At 41.6% G+C, this 13,738-nt stretch overlaps 1 protein-coding gene across 1 annotated transcript in view; it reads right to left on the minus strand.

Annotated features, from left to right (window-relative positions):
- Positions 1-13,499, minus strand: part of malrd1 (MAM and LDL receptor class A domain containing 1) — an 81,270-nt gene extending 67,771 nt beyond the window's left edge. The window contains exons 1-11 of the mRNA XM_064332837.1: positions 13,161-13,499; positions 12,137-12,274; positions 11,844-11,932; positions 11,580-11,741; positions 9,395-9,491; positions 7,690-7,809; positions 7,210-7,350; positions 5,740-5,888; positions 5,165-5,257; positions 3,395-3,602; positions 19-150 (exon numbers count right to left, since the gene is read on the minus strand). Coding sequence (XP_064188907.1) covers positions 19-150; positions 3,395-3,602; positions 5,165-5,257; positions 5,740-5,888; positions 7,210-7,350; positions 7,690-7,809; positions 9,395-9,491; positions 11,580-11,741; positions 11,844-11,932; positions 12,137-12,274; positions 13,161-13,326 — 1,495 coding nt within the window. The 5' untranslated portion in view covers positions 13,327-13,499. The remainder of the gene's footprint in view (positions 1-18; positions 151-3,394; positions 3,603-5,164; positions 5,258-5,739; positions 5,889-7,209; positions 7,351-7,689; positions 7,810-9,394; positions 9,492-11,579; positions 11,742-11,843; positions 11,933-12,136; positions 12,275-13,160) is intronic.
- Between the last annotated feature and the right edge of the window lie 239 nt (positions 13,500-13,738).

Consider the following 13,738-nt stretch of genomic DNA (forward strand, 5'->3'; position numbering starts at 1 on the left):
TTCTTACTGCTCACTCACCATTCCCAGTGCCTATTGTGTGGTCTGCCCCAGGGGACTCTGGGTAATTGACTCTGCTCCAGTTTGCATTGCCAGAGTTCAGCTGCTCCCAGCCACACCAGTCAGACTCAAAATCACACGTAGTATAGCTGGCTAAAATATGAAAAGAAGGGGAACAACATTATTGTCCTGGTGGGGGTTCTGTGGAGGAATAAGCATGGAAGAACATATCAACAAAGGAAAAGAAAATTTGATTTGCACAGTGATAATGATCAGGATATTCAACTGCAAGGGCATTGTCACCAAGACTAAAATAAAGAAATCAGAAATAATGATTTATAATAATTTATGATTATTAAAATCATCTAAGTGTACAGACTTAACACTAAACAAGGCTTGGGGTTAAACTGATAATACATTTACTTCAGTATATGTAGAAGGATGGGATTCAACATGTACTAATGAGGTCAATCATTCTTTTAGTCAAAGTGCATGCCCTTTCATTTTGTAAAATCGCAAATGCCAAAAGGTTCTGATTGGTGGATACCCATTATTTCTTGCATCAACAATGGATGCTCTGCAAAATTATGTCCTTCAGTTTTCTTACCAAAGACAAGAAACCTGTTACAGCCTTGGACAATGGATGAATAAATGGTATTGGTCAACACACTACCAGTAAACAAAACATAATGAGGGGATATGGAGGGAAAGCTGCTATTGTTCAGACACTTTGAATAGCTTGATGACTCCAAATTGCTCAATTTTCTTTCTGAAAGATGGTCAATGGTAAATGGACTGCATTTATATAGCGCTTTTATCCAAAGCGCTTTACAATTGATGCCTCGCATTCACCAGAACAATTAGGGGTTAGGTGTCTTGCTCAGGGACACTTCGACATGCCCAGAGTGGGGGATCGAACCGGCAACCCTCCGACTGCCAGACAACCGCTCTTACCTCCTGAGCTATGTCACCCCTGTACATACTGTACAGCATTTGTCAGAATGTGCTCCATGTCAACCTTTTAATGGATAACTCATACTCTTAATACCCTGAGATACTCCAAAACAAGGCCAACGCCACTTGCGTGTACAGCTGGCAACATTGGCGCCTGCTTTATTATGTGAGGATAAGTTTGAGGTGTTACACTTTTTAAATGGTCCACAAGATGCCATCACAGAAGGACACAAAGTCAGAAGGACAGAATGCTGCAGTGACTTCGACCCTGCTACACTCCAGTTAGTCACAACAGAAGTGGAATTTAACTGGCCCAAACCAAAAGGCCCAAAGCACTCCAGAGACTACTAAAGTTGAATTGTCTGCAAAAATTAAAAACATAGATGTTTTTTCCACTGCCAGTTGACCCCTAGCACTTTTAATGCCGGGGGGACCTTAAAGTTCACAGGCATTTCATGGATTTTCAAATGAGAAAATCGATGTAAGGTTGTGACCTCCATTTGTTTTATAGAAAAAGAGAGTCGGGATATAATCCTGTTGTGTGAATTATAGGGGTACTAAAGATTTCCATAAAGATGGGGATGCTTCAGGTACTGAAACAGCAAAATATGGTTGTGTCTAAAGAAATAAAGTGGAGTATCAAAGAAACATAGTACAAACATGCAGCATGCTTAGCCTATAAATTAGTGCATTTATCTTTGCTGTGAGGTCCATACTAGACCAGATGAACAGAAATTAAAATTATTTATCTGAATTACTGATTTAGGACTGACACAGTGCAGCTACAGCAAGGTACAATATAACACTCAGTGGGGTGGGGCGGGGAGCGGGGGGCGGGTGTGGGGTGGGGGTGGGCGTTGAATGGTGGAACGTGTTTAATGAGTTCTGTGTCCAGTGGTGAGGGTGTGTTCTATGGAGTGAGTCTATATGCTGTAGGACCTGCTGGTGTTCCTATAAAGTGGGAGTCTGTCTTTAGTGTCATTCATTTCTGTCTTCTGTCTTTAGATGTGTCTTTTTTTAAGAGGTGGGGATGGACACTTGTGGGTAGATTCATTAAGAAAAAGTATGACTATGAGTGCAGATTATGTTTTTGTTGTTATTGTGTTGTGATGAATGCTATCCACAGCATATTAAATACCAACTCCAAATAGTCCGTGAGTGCGTCTCGCAAGTACATTTTCAGTGGCATTTCGAACATCAGCTCAGCCTTCACAATATATTCTTTGAGTGAGGATTATGCCAAGATTCAACTTCTATGCTGCATTAGTTTACATTTGAGGCCAAGCCTCATTTCCGTTGTAATTATTTTTTATTTATTTGAAAATGGGTCTTGGAGTCAAGACCCATTTTCACCCCTTGGTCTGGGGCTTTTTTTCATGGTTTGGGCTGGGCCCCTTAGTTCCAGTGAAGGCAAATCACAATCACTTTGTAGACAATTCTGTTGTTCCCCAACAGTTTTGGGAAGGCCCATTCCTGATTCAGCAGGACAATGCCACCGGGCATGGAGAAGTCCATATAGAAACAGTTTTGTCAAGAACTGTGTGGAAGAACTTGACTGGACTGCACAGAGCCCTGACCTCAGCCCCATACCACACCTTTGGGATTATTTGGAAAGTCAACTGCACGCCAGTCCTATTCGTTCATCAGGGCCCGACCTCATTAACGTTCTTCTGGTTGTATGGAAACAAACCCCTGTAGCAATACTCCAGCATCTACTATAAGGCCTTCCCAGAGTGGTACTTGTTATAGCAGCAAAGGGTGGACCAACTCCATATTAACGGCCATAATTTTGGATGAGATAGTTGGAAGTCAGGTATACACATACTTTTGGCCATGTAGTGTATCTTAGCATACAGAAGGCTGGTTTTACTCCCACCTATTTTTAAGTTGAGTAAACTCTCATTGCATATCTATAATTATAAACTTGCCTGTAATTTTACAAGGGACTAAATTTAATGCAGCACATAAATATTGTTGCAGGAAAGTGAAGTTGTTTCAATATATCTCAATTCAAAGAACAGGGCCATGTGGAATGAATGATTGTTATTATGATTATGGTTTTTCATTGGAGTTGTTGGATATTTCTCTTATACCAGAGAACAAACTACAGAAGGCAAGTTTAGTGTTGTCTTTGTTGTACTGTATTCAGCCTGCAATGGCAAATTATTTATTTATGTTAATCCCAAAGAGATTTACTCTTGTAGAAAACATGCAAATTACCACCAGGTTTCAGGTCCATCCACAAAAAATTCATGTTTACAGCGAATGGTAGTATGTGACTACCTTACTTAATCAGACACACCCTGTATTGAGCTTTCCACCCACTTCTGAATCATGCAGTATTGTTTATGGTACTTGCAATGATTTAATGTATATGTACGCATCATAATCCTTTTGTGCATTCTCTCTCTGAGGGGACGAGCATGCAGTAATAGGAACCTACAGCAGAGCAGCGGGTCCTCATCGGTCCCCAGGCGGCAGTCTGGCTGAAAGTCACAGAGGGCCGATCTGGGCACGCAGCTTTCGTTCCCACAGGCCCACGTGCCCTCGGGGCAAACGCCGGGCACCAGCGCCTCCCCGCAGTCAGAGAACAGGAAGCTGTCGAGGGCGAGGAACCCACCGTCGCCCACGACGCGGCCTTCAAACGCGATCTGAGGACCACAATCGCAGCGCATATTTACAACAGCCAGGCCTGCCGATGCTGCCAAAGGAGACTGAATTCATCGTGTTCGTTCAGAAAGTTCCAGTCGTTTGTCAGTGAGGACGAAGAACAAAGGGTAGTTAGACAGCAAATATACAAAAAAGGATAAACAGAGCATCCATCAAATAACTGCGAAAAGTTGTGAAAGTTGTGAAAACGCCTGAAGCCAAAGTAGTACAATCGATTAAATGTGATAATTGCTGCACAGACCCTGCTGTCTGCAGAGGAAAGGCCAGATTAATGGAATCAATTACAGAGCAGCATTCTGAGCCAAAAGTGCAGCGATGGGACAGATTATCATCACATCTCTATAAACAGCCCATTGTGTCATACAAACAAGATGAAAGAAAATATGGGTCTGTTTAATTAGATAGTATGGGGTCTGTTTACACTGTTAGATAACAGTTGTTGAACTTATTGCTAGTTATTAGGAATGTTATTTGTGTTCTAGTGATATTCAAACACATGAAGAATGCTCAAGCACCCAGACAAACAGTTAAATTGACAAATTAACATTTTGACATTTTACATTGCTTAGACTTGTTGATTTCATTTGGTGTGACATTTAACAGTCACAGAATACAGTCACTTCCTAGCCAAACCAGTTTGCACACAGCCAGCATGGAAATGTTATGACGAGTTTGCTAGCTGCTGATGATAATATTTCAGTGTTTATGAATAAACAAAAATGGCCAATTGACCATAGGCAATGCATTTTAGAAACCTAGAAACAGAAGCTGTGAAATTACCGGTAAAATAAACCGGGACCTTTGGGAAGGCAGTGGCAGAATCTCTGGTCTTTTTAAGATGTCATTCTCACAATCTTTCTCTTCATCATAGAGCTCTGTGGGGCCTGATTATGTAGGAGGTCAGCATTAATAAAGAGAGGAAAGCAGAGGTTGGCTTGGGGCTTTGGGGGTGACAGCAGCACTAATTACCAGGGAGAGACACGCGGTATGGAAGCTGCCCTCCCCTCTCCCTCTAACAGGAAGCAGAGGCAATAGACCACAGGCTTACAGGCATCAGTCGTCAGCTGCACAATCAATAGCCATCACAAACACAAGAGGGAACCAAGAGCAACTTCATCCCGGCCTGCATCTCAAACAGCCAAGCAGGTTGACACAGAGAAGATACTGGCCCAGGTTTTTGGAACAATAACAAGGCAGCGGACCCTGGATAGTTTCCTTTTTTTTCCCGCCGCGCTCTTCATTTTCCCGCGAAATGAAACCTTGTTGAGACTGCAAATGAGTGGAATTGAAAACCTCTTCCTACCGCTCGTCGTGAGCCAGGGGTCTCATTTACACCGCTGATAGGAAGGCATTATAGGGGAAATGAAGAAGACAAATCCCTGGAGCGAGATGGACACAGGTGCAAGATCTTATTTCCCATGCTAATCCAGCAGATAGCAGGGATACAGTCATACCCTCCTGGCGTAATACCCAGTCAGAAATCATTGGAGATTCAGAAAGAATTTTAGTAAGTGGCCTTGAAATGAACTAGCGCAAAGCTTACTTGAAATTCCTCCAGACCGATCAAGAGCGGGATTTCACCCTCCATCCATTCGTTTTCTGTTTCCTTTTCAGTGTGGAAGACCATCTGGTTTTCCTATGATAAAAAGTCATTTAAAAAATATGAAAAACCACATTTATATCCTCCAACATTTGTTACTGATCTTTTGATTGTATCTAGCCTCAAATCTATGTCAAATTACTTGTAAATGCTCAGATATTAAATGTCCTATAGACCTCTCCATACTGCGCTATAGGACGTTTTATTTTTTTCTTTGTGAATATTTATGCACAGATAATGAGACGAGACTCAAGTGTAGAATCACAAATCTAATTATATATTCTGAAAGAAGCAATTAAAAGTCAGAAATACGGCAGCATTGAGTGTTATGTCTCCGATCTCTCTTTTGCTCAGCGCTGCGTGAAAACGCATCCACTCTGTGTCATTTCCTCTCGCGTGGTGAGAGACAAGAACACATCTGGCAGCCGGAGCTCGTTAGCGCTTCGGCGAAGATCGCGCTAATTAAGACGTGAAGTGGGCTGAGCGACGCGCACGCGCGCCCCTCCGCGGGCTCTCACCAGCCCGGTGCGCAGCCACGCCCTCAGAGTGCCGTTGCCCTGGAGACTGTAGTGAAAGCGCAGGGTGCAGGAAGACGCTGTGGAGCGGTGCACAGAGCTGCGGAGGACCGCGCTGCCGGCACCCTCACCCCCCACCCAGAGATAATGGCCTGGGAAAGAACAGAGCGCACAGGGGTCATTCCTCACCCACACTGTCATCCTTTCACATCACTGCGGTCAGATATCAGCCTGTCAACTCAAAGGGCTTTGGACCAGGCTCACAATACGCCTGTCTGTTAAACTTCAGAAGTGACAGTTTCGTGTCAAAGCAAGAATTACAGTCTAATATAGTCTAAGGTAAGGGATTTGTTATTGTTTGTCAGTTTTTTTATTTGTTTTTTTTTTTTTTTTGCTTTTTGGGGGAGGGGGCAGTGAGGGAACTGTAAGTCTAGGAATATCTGGGTATATTATAATTTATGAATGTAAGTAACAGGTGATATGCCTTACATAATTTAATGTTTCCAAAAGTTAACATGGTAGTGTTAGGTATTAAGTATAAACGGCATCTGAGTATCAAAAAGAACACTCATTGGTGTGCAAGTATGCAAGCTCCGATATCATAATTTATTAAACATTTTAAACTGCAGACACCAACATAGCCTCATACCTTTTGAGTTGATAAGTTGAATCATCTGATCATACTGACATAAATGGTATATGACCTGACTGGAAATTTAGAAGTACTAAATCTGGCAAAGACTTTACTGATTATTAATTCAAGCCTACTTGAAATAAGGACACTAACAGACATTCCAGTGGTGTTATATGAGTACCTCCATATTACAAAGCAAAGTTAAACCAATAATGTTTCAATTAATGTCAGGAGAATGACATGGTTATTCATTGACGTGATCTACATTATAATCAACACAAATGTTTGTGATGTTTCAGTATATTTTTTCTCTGAAATAGCTACTTAGACAGCGGATACCTTAGTGGGAATACAAGCCTTTAGTGAAAATTGTGTTCAAAGCTGGTGCCATGTGGTTTTCTAATTTGCATTGTGATGTGAAGAAAAGAAAGCTACAGAATGGGACACAGTTAGAAGAACACTTTGGGATTGTGTGTTAATTATTCTAATATTTGCTGTCTTTAATCTCATGCAGCTTGTTCCTTCTTCACATCACAGTACAAAATTCAATTTAGTAAAATAATTTAAATCATTACAAAGAACAAACTTTTAAATTAAACGAGTATTTAGACTGCTGAATCTGCACAGAGCCGATTTTGCATCAATATTCCCCAAATTTACTCAGAGAACAAAGAGTGCACAGTTATCCACAATTTCAGATCATCTGTGGATAGGCAAAATGGGCATCTTTTTCTTATTGATATTGATTTTTCAGCAAATGAATTGTGTGATTAATCAAGGAAAGCAAAGAGAAACAGGTATAAACACTCATGCGTGCACACACACACACACACACACACCTTGTGAGGACCTGTTACTGTGGTCCTGTGAGGGCGCACTGCCATTGAGGACAGCGTCTTCAGCCTTCACCCGCTTCCAGCCAGAGTCTGTCCCCACTGTACTCCATCCACACAGCCCTGACTCAAAGTCACACGTCATGGCTGCAGAGACACACACCAGTACACTTCAACCAAACACAAGGAACAATAGGTTGCTATTCCTCCTTAAGACTGCCTGGTCACAATATATCTTTTAACAGCATTCAAAAACATACAAAAAACTCCCCCACTAGCCCACTGTATTCAAACAAATAATCAAACGGCCATTTGTGCATTCTCTGAAGGTTGATTGCACACAAAGGCATTTTCCCGCACAGTTTATTTCAGGGTTATCAACTCTGGAATAACATGGTGCACTGAGATCTGTTAATGGTGATGTTATCATCTATTCACAACTGAATTATCCACTTGTATCCAGAACGGCATTGTGATGTTACTTACGACAACCGCTCTCATCCACCAAGTCGGGCAGGCAGTCATGAAAAAAGTTGCAGAACTTATTTGTCAGAATACATTTGCCGTTGCACATCTTGAATCCTTCAGTGCAGGGCAAAGTAGAATCTGAGCATGAAAACAAATCTGCTTTGAGGGATTGCTAATGAATGGCTTGAGTAATTAATGCAACAAATGTATTTGCTTGTCTCATTTAATAACCACCCCCCACCAACCCACCCATCACCCCACCACCCGAGCTGAAAGGCTGAAGGACAGCTGAGGGACCATATCCTGCTATTTATGCTCATGATTTTAAGAGCATTCATCTAAGGAGAGCTGGATGTGTGCCACTTCATAAAAGAGGGACATAGAACATTCCAGTCCCGAGGACGTGTCCTGTCGTTTGTCCCCGGAGAGGAAGCAGCCCAAAGCTCACCTACATGTAAATATGAGACTGGGCTGCTGCTGTCCCCAGATGCCCTGGAGAACACTGTAGCAATACAAGAAAAATGCTAACAATATGCTCGATTTCAAACTGAGCTGCTGAATTGCCACTCTAGCTCAGGGGGCTTTGGGCTGAATTTGAAACAAGGAAAAAACATGTTTTGCTGATGTTGTTTTTTTATAGTCTGAACAGGTGAAGCTCTTGGGGAAGGGTATTTTAGCAGGGGGAAGGAGCATTGGCACAACATTATTTTGTGTGATAGCACACCAACAGGAATGCGACCCAAAATTCAGGCAAATATAAATGTACTGGAATATGAATATCCACTGGGTGAAGACCAAACAGCTGAAAATTGCCTGCACTTACAGAGCAAAAGACAAATATGAATGTCTATATCTGTACAAACAGAGCACAAACAAATTAACTTATTTATTTATATATATGTGTGTGTGTGTTTTTTTTAATTCCATGTGTTCTAAGCTCTTAGTTTAACATGAAAGTGAGAAGGAAAAAAGGGTAAAATGGGGGAGAAGGTGCAATGCTCAAAATGAGTGCTCAATCACACACAACACAACACAACATGAGTGGTATTATAGCATACTAGTTAGGGGACTGGGCTTGTACATAGTAAAATGTCCAGTGTAAATTCAATTTTAACACAATAGATACACAATAGAGTCCAATCAGTGCCATATGAACTCTGTAATATGGCTGTGTAAATATTTTAAACGTAAAGATTCAAGCTGCATATGTCACTCTGGATAAGATTAGCTGTGTAAGGCCTAAAATGAAAATATAAACACTTTCTAAGTTATAATAATGTAATATATATGCTGTTCTGGTCATGACAATATTATTGAATTGTATAAGTAATTAATGCAGAATGTAGCTGTGTAGTTTGTGAAATAAAACATATGAACTATTTGTTTTCCTTTATATCCAACAATCTGTCAACATAACATAACATACTGACAAGAACAGGCCATTCAGCACAACAATGATCGCCATTTCCTTGACTAAATTATACCTAGTGCTCTGATTATTGACAGGCTAGATAGTATCTAACACCGTATCAATTCAAGTCTTGAAAACCCCCAGAGTGTCTGTCCCTTCTACGTGACCTGGCAGGCTATTTCACGTGGTGTCACACACTTGTTCCCACAGTAATTACAGTTTTGTTACACTACTATAAGGTCAACAATGTCACTTCTGAAAATCTCTTTCTGAAAACGACTTGTTTTTATGTAGAGGTGAGATCAGGCTTACCAGAGCTTGCGTCACAACCATCCCCGAATGAAACATCATCAATGGCCAGCCCCTCTGAAGGATCACTGGTGTTAAAGATCTCCCCTTGAATAATCACCTGGCAAAGATCACACAGTACATCTGAGCGCTAATTGTTTCATAGCAGCTAGGGAATCGATTTTGGATCATGAGCATGAAGCCAAGGTGGGGTACTACTGATGCACATTTAACTTGCTTCAGTAAAAAAAAAAAAGAAGATGGTTACGTGCTATACATTTTAATTCTAGATTTGGGTGCCTGGCAATAATGTGATTTTGTGTGTAAATCCATAAATTAGCCCCGTGTGACAGTACACAGTGCTCAGCCAATGCTAGTACAGCCATTAGGGATGGTGATGCCTCATCACGCACACAGAGACCCTCGCTAACCCATCAGACCCTAGTGGTTCGGCTGTTGTCTGCACTTGAAGTGTCTTCCTCTGACTCACGTCTGCGCGAGTTCGACTTGAGGACGACACAAGTGCATAAACAAGTGGCAGCGACGTCACATGCTTCAGAGAGTGCATCTGTACTCCTTCTAATCGACTGGAGGTTGCAATAAGCAGCACGGCGTGAGCGTGATGGGGCTCCCAGATTGGTTGGGAAAAGGGGGGAAGCAGAACGATTTGTTTTGTTTTTTTGACAGAGGTTAGTGGATAGGTGCACAAGCATATGAACATTTTATTTGTGATTGATGGAGTGTCCACTCTCAGCGTGACCCTTATGGGTGTACTGTGGAATTGATATGAACATTTGACCTTTATCAAACCATTCTTCCACAAAGAAAGAGGGATCATGAACTTCAGGTGCCATATTGTTTTTTTCTCGTCTGAATGGATTATTACATTGATTGCATATAGCACATAAATATCTGGGCATGGACTTTGCTCAATGCCTGTGACATCACAATTCACACACGCGAAGGCTGCGCAGGGCAGTAGTCATCAAACGAAACAAGCTCCCCTTTTCATTGCTTGTATCAAGCTAATGACTCGTTCACTCCGATCAAAGTGCAGGAGGAATGTTTCCACGGGGAGGTGTTTTATGGCGCACACGGTGATTTACAGCCACATATATCAGTGTGCTGTGCCAGAGCACCAATCGTTCGGTGATCCGAGTCAACAAGAAAAGACTCCATTTGTGCTTTCAAATGACGAGATGTAAAAAATGAAAAAAAAAAAACAAAACATGTCTGATTGATAGGTCTACTGTGACTACTGAGACAATTCTATTTTTCTTTGCTTTGGATGGGGGAGTGTTATTTAATCTTTTCCCTGTTTAAAGAACACTGCAGTTTTCATCACATGCTGATCTAGTTCTTATTTGAGGCAGCATTCTGGGGAATATTACAAAGCCGTGTAAGTATATTTGCATGGCAGAAGGTTGCATTTACAAACAGGCCCAATTTACGGACAAATTTCAGAAAATTCAAAACACTTGTTTTGCTTATTATGTACCAAAATGAATTAACTCTCAATTTTCAGAAACAACTTTCATAGCCACAAAACGAGGGCTCCATTTGCGAGGCATTAGGCTCTCCACATGTTCAGTAAAGAAAACAACAGATGGTGCCGCAGACCGCAGTGAGAGTGGGCCTGTGCCTGAGGATGTCCAGAATAACTGCGCTGGAGAAGGTGTACTGTCCATCCATCCAGATGGCCCAGGACCCCCCTCCTCCTCCCCCCCCCCCCCCGTCCCCCCCCGTCCCACCCCCTCACCCCACCTCAACGCCCCTCCTTCCCTCCTAACTGCCAGTTTCCTTAAGATTAATTTGTAACATTCTCCTTTAGGAATCCTGATTGCTTTATATACGCAATGTTGATGGCGGATGCTTTCATGGCATTATCTGAGTGGATAATGTGCCAAATGGTGTTCATTGTTTGTGCCATTTCAAGATTCTGTAATGCAGGACTGCTGGCTGTTTACTGTTATATGTAATACTTGGTGTTCAGGATCAAAAGTAAGTTCATATCCATGATTAACGAATAACAGCAAGATACCAAGCTCATAATTGGCATCTAGATTACATTATTGAAATGCAGTATATATTCCTATCATATTCTGAAATTTCTGATTATTTAAAATATTATGGATTATATGATAAGGCATAACAGACAATGTGTTGTGCAGTAATTAAAATAAAATGCCAAATAACCAGCAGAACAAACCTGGAAATTGTGGGTGCTGTTAAAGACAAGCACAGAGCGCTGCCATGGATCTTGTTCAGGTAGAGTCCGAGTCCAGACACGCGTGTAATTTCCATTGAGGTGAGTTTGAGTCAAGACTCGTAGTGTTCCAGTGATCTTCCCAAAGTGGTGGTAGAAGGTCATCTGTAAGGAGTACGACAACGCCATGAAAAGGGGTCTTGCTGAATGAAAATACACTGCGGTCCCATTCACCTGGAAACGTGGTTGAAACGAAAGCATGCCTACCTGGCAGGAGTTTGTCGGAAGGAACACTGCGCTTCTTAAAGCAGCTAAAGACCTCTTCTCATTTTGAACTGACAGAGACAGGTAATGACCTGTGTGAAAAGACAGATCTTCACTTCCAGACCATGGGGCACATTACTGGACCAAGGACCACACCACACACAGGGTCCAGTAAATGCATTTAAGATAAAAAAAGTAGGGACTAAGATTTATTCACTAGTGAGCTGTATTTTATGTGGGGACAAAGGTGCATGTGATTCCAGTAGCTCAGAGCACAGTAAGGTTTGTTCCAGTACCTGTGCAGCTGCCTGTGTGGTCCTGGGTGGGCCCAGTGTTAGTGAGACCCGTAACCCTGGTCCAGGTTGTGGGATTATCTCCACACAGGGACATGCCACAGAGGTCCCTTTCAAAGTCACATCTCTCAAAGCCAGAACCTTTCCCGGAACAGGGCAAAAAAAACGGTCAGCTTCAAACAGAGGAAATCATTTCCAGGCCAAAAAAAAAAAAGAGTCAAATGAAATAGAATGGATCACCCCATCTTATTTAATTCTTATTTAATGTTGACTAATGTCTTAACAATGATGTGTAGAAAAATAGACTGTTTAAACTCTATGGTTTGGGATTAGGATAAGGACAAAAGGAATACATCTCAATGATTTAGATTTCCAGTATATACTGTATATATAAGAAACAGGCCTGGATCCAATTTTCAGTCAATACTTGCTGTACCTTCCATTTACAAGAAATTCAAGTGGTTTTTTTTTCTTTGCTAACAAAGTTTGCTGAATGAAGTTTTGTGATTGCTGAACATGCCAAGCTGAGATTTTGAGGAAAAGTATTAACGCCTCATTTCAAAGCCTTTATTTGAAAGGCAAAGCTAAGTGTAAATATCGACTGAATCCAGCCCACAGTTTTACAGTATATTTGCATGGCTTCTGGGATTTTCCATTCTTAAATCTTGAGAAATCAGATCTGATATGTAATTTCCTGCATCAAAGAACACACAAGCACTTTCTACACAGTTGTCAAAAAAAAGACAAAAAAGTCATATCTTAAAAATACCTATATTAAAAAAAAAATTTTTCTAAGCAACCAGAATAATAAATTAATTGTATGAAGTACAACAGAATGGGAAAAAAAGCTGTAATCATTTGTTTTCTAGTGTTTTCTGAATATTTATCTATGTATTATAAAAACACACATATACAGAAGCATAAATGAGGAATATTTTGGCATGTTTAAATGGCTCGTATTAGTATCGTCATACTGTACTCACGCATGCATGGTCAGTGACCAGTGTACACACTGAACTGTACTCACAGTCTTTCTCATCGCTGCCGTCCCCACACTGGTCTGTGAAGTCACACATGTTGTCAGCAGGCACACATGAGGCTCCCGGACAGCGAAAGTCTCCCGACGTGCAGCTCCTGGCACCTGCATGCACCAGCAGACACAGCACCCACAACAGCTGGAACCTGCAGGCCATTCGGAAACTCTTTTAGATTCTCCTAGGACACGCCGTGCACCCCAAGAAAATACATGCTTTCCGAAGGAGAACTTGAGAAATGGTGCAGATCTCTCGTTTCTAAAACTGTCCTCTGTCAGATATTATGCTTTCCTTTCTTCCTCACTTGATATGGACATATGCCCCTAGCAAAACTGTTTGCTTAGAACAGCAGACAATAAATGGCTTATCACTGTTACTCAACAGGTCCATTCCCTGTATTCATTGCTCACTGCACTTTAAGGAGGGGGGTGGGGGGGTGTACGGGGTGTAGGTCCATGGGGTGTAATAAGGATTACTCTGGTATTGAGCGGAGATAAAGAGTTGTAAAACACACTGTTTCTTTCCTGCCGAAAAAAAATATCACAGGGCCAGAAACCAATGGCCAAGTTAC

Source organism: Anguilla rostrata, chromosome 4, assembly GCF_018555375.3.
Source record: "Anguilla rostrata isolate EN2019 chromosome 4, ASM1855537v3, whole genome shotgun sequence".
NCBI classification, from domain to species: Eukaryota; Metazoa; Chordata; class Actinopteri; order Anguilliformes; family Anguillidae; genus Anguilla; species Anguilla rostrata.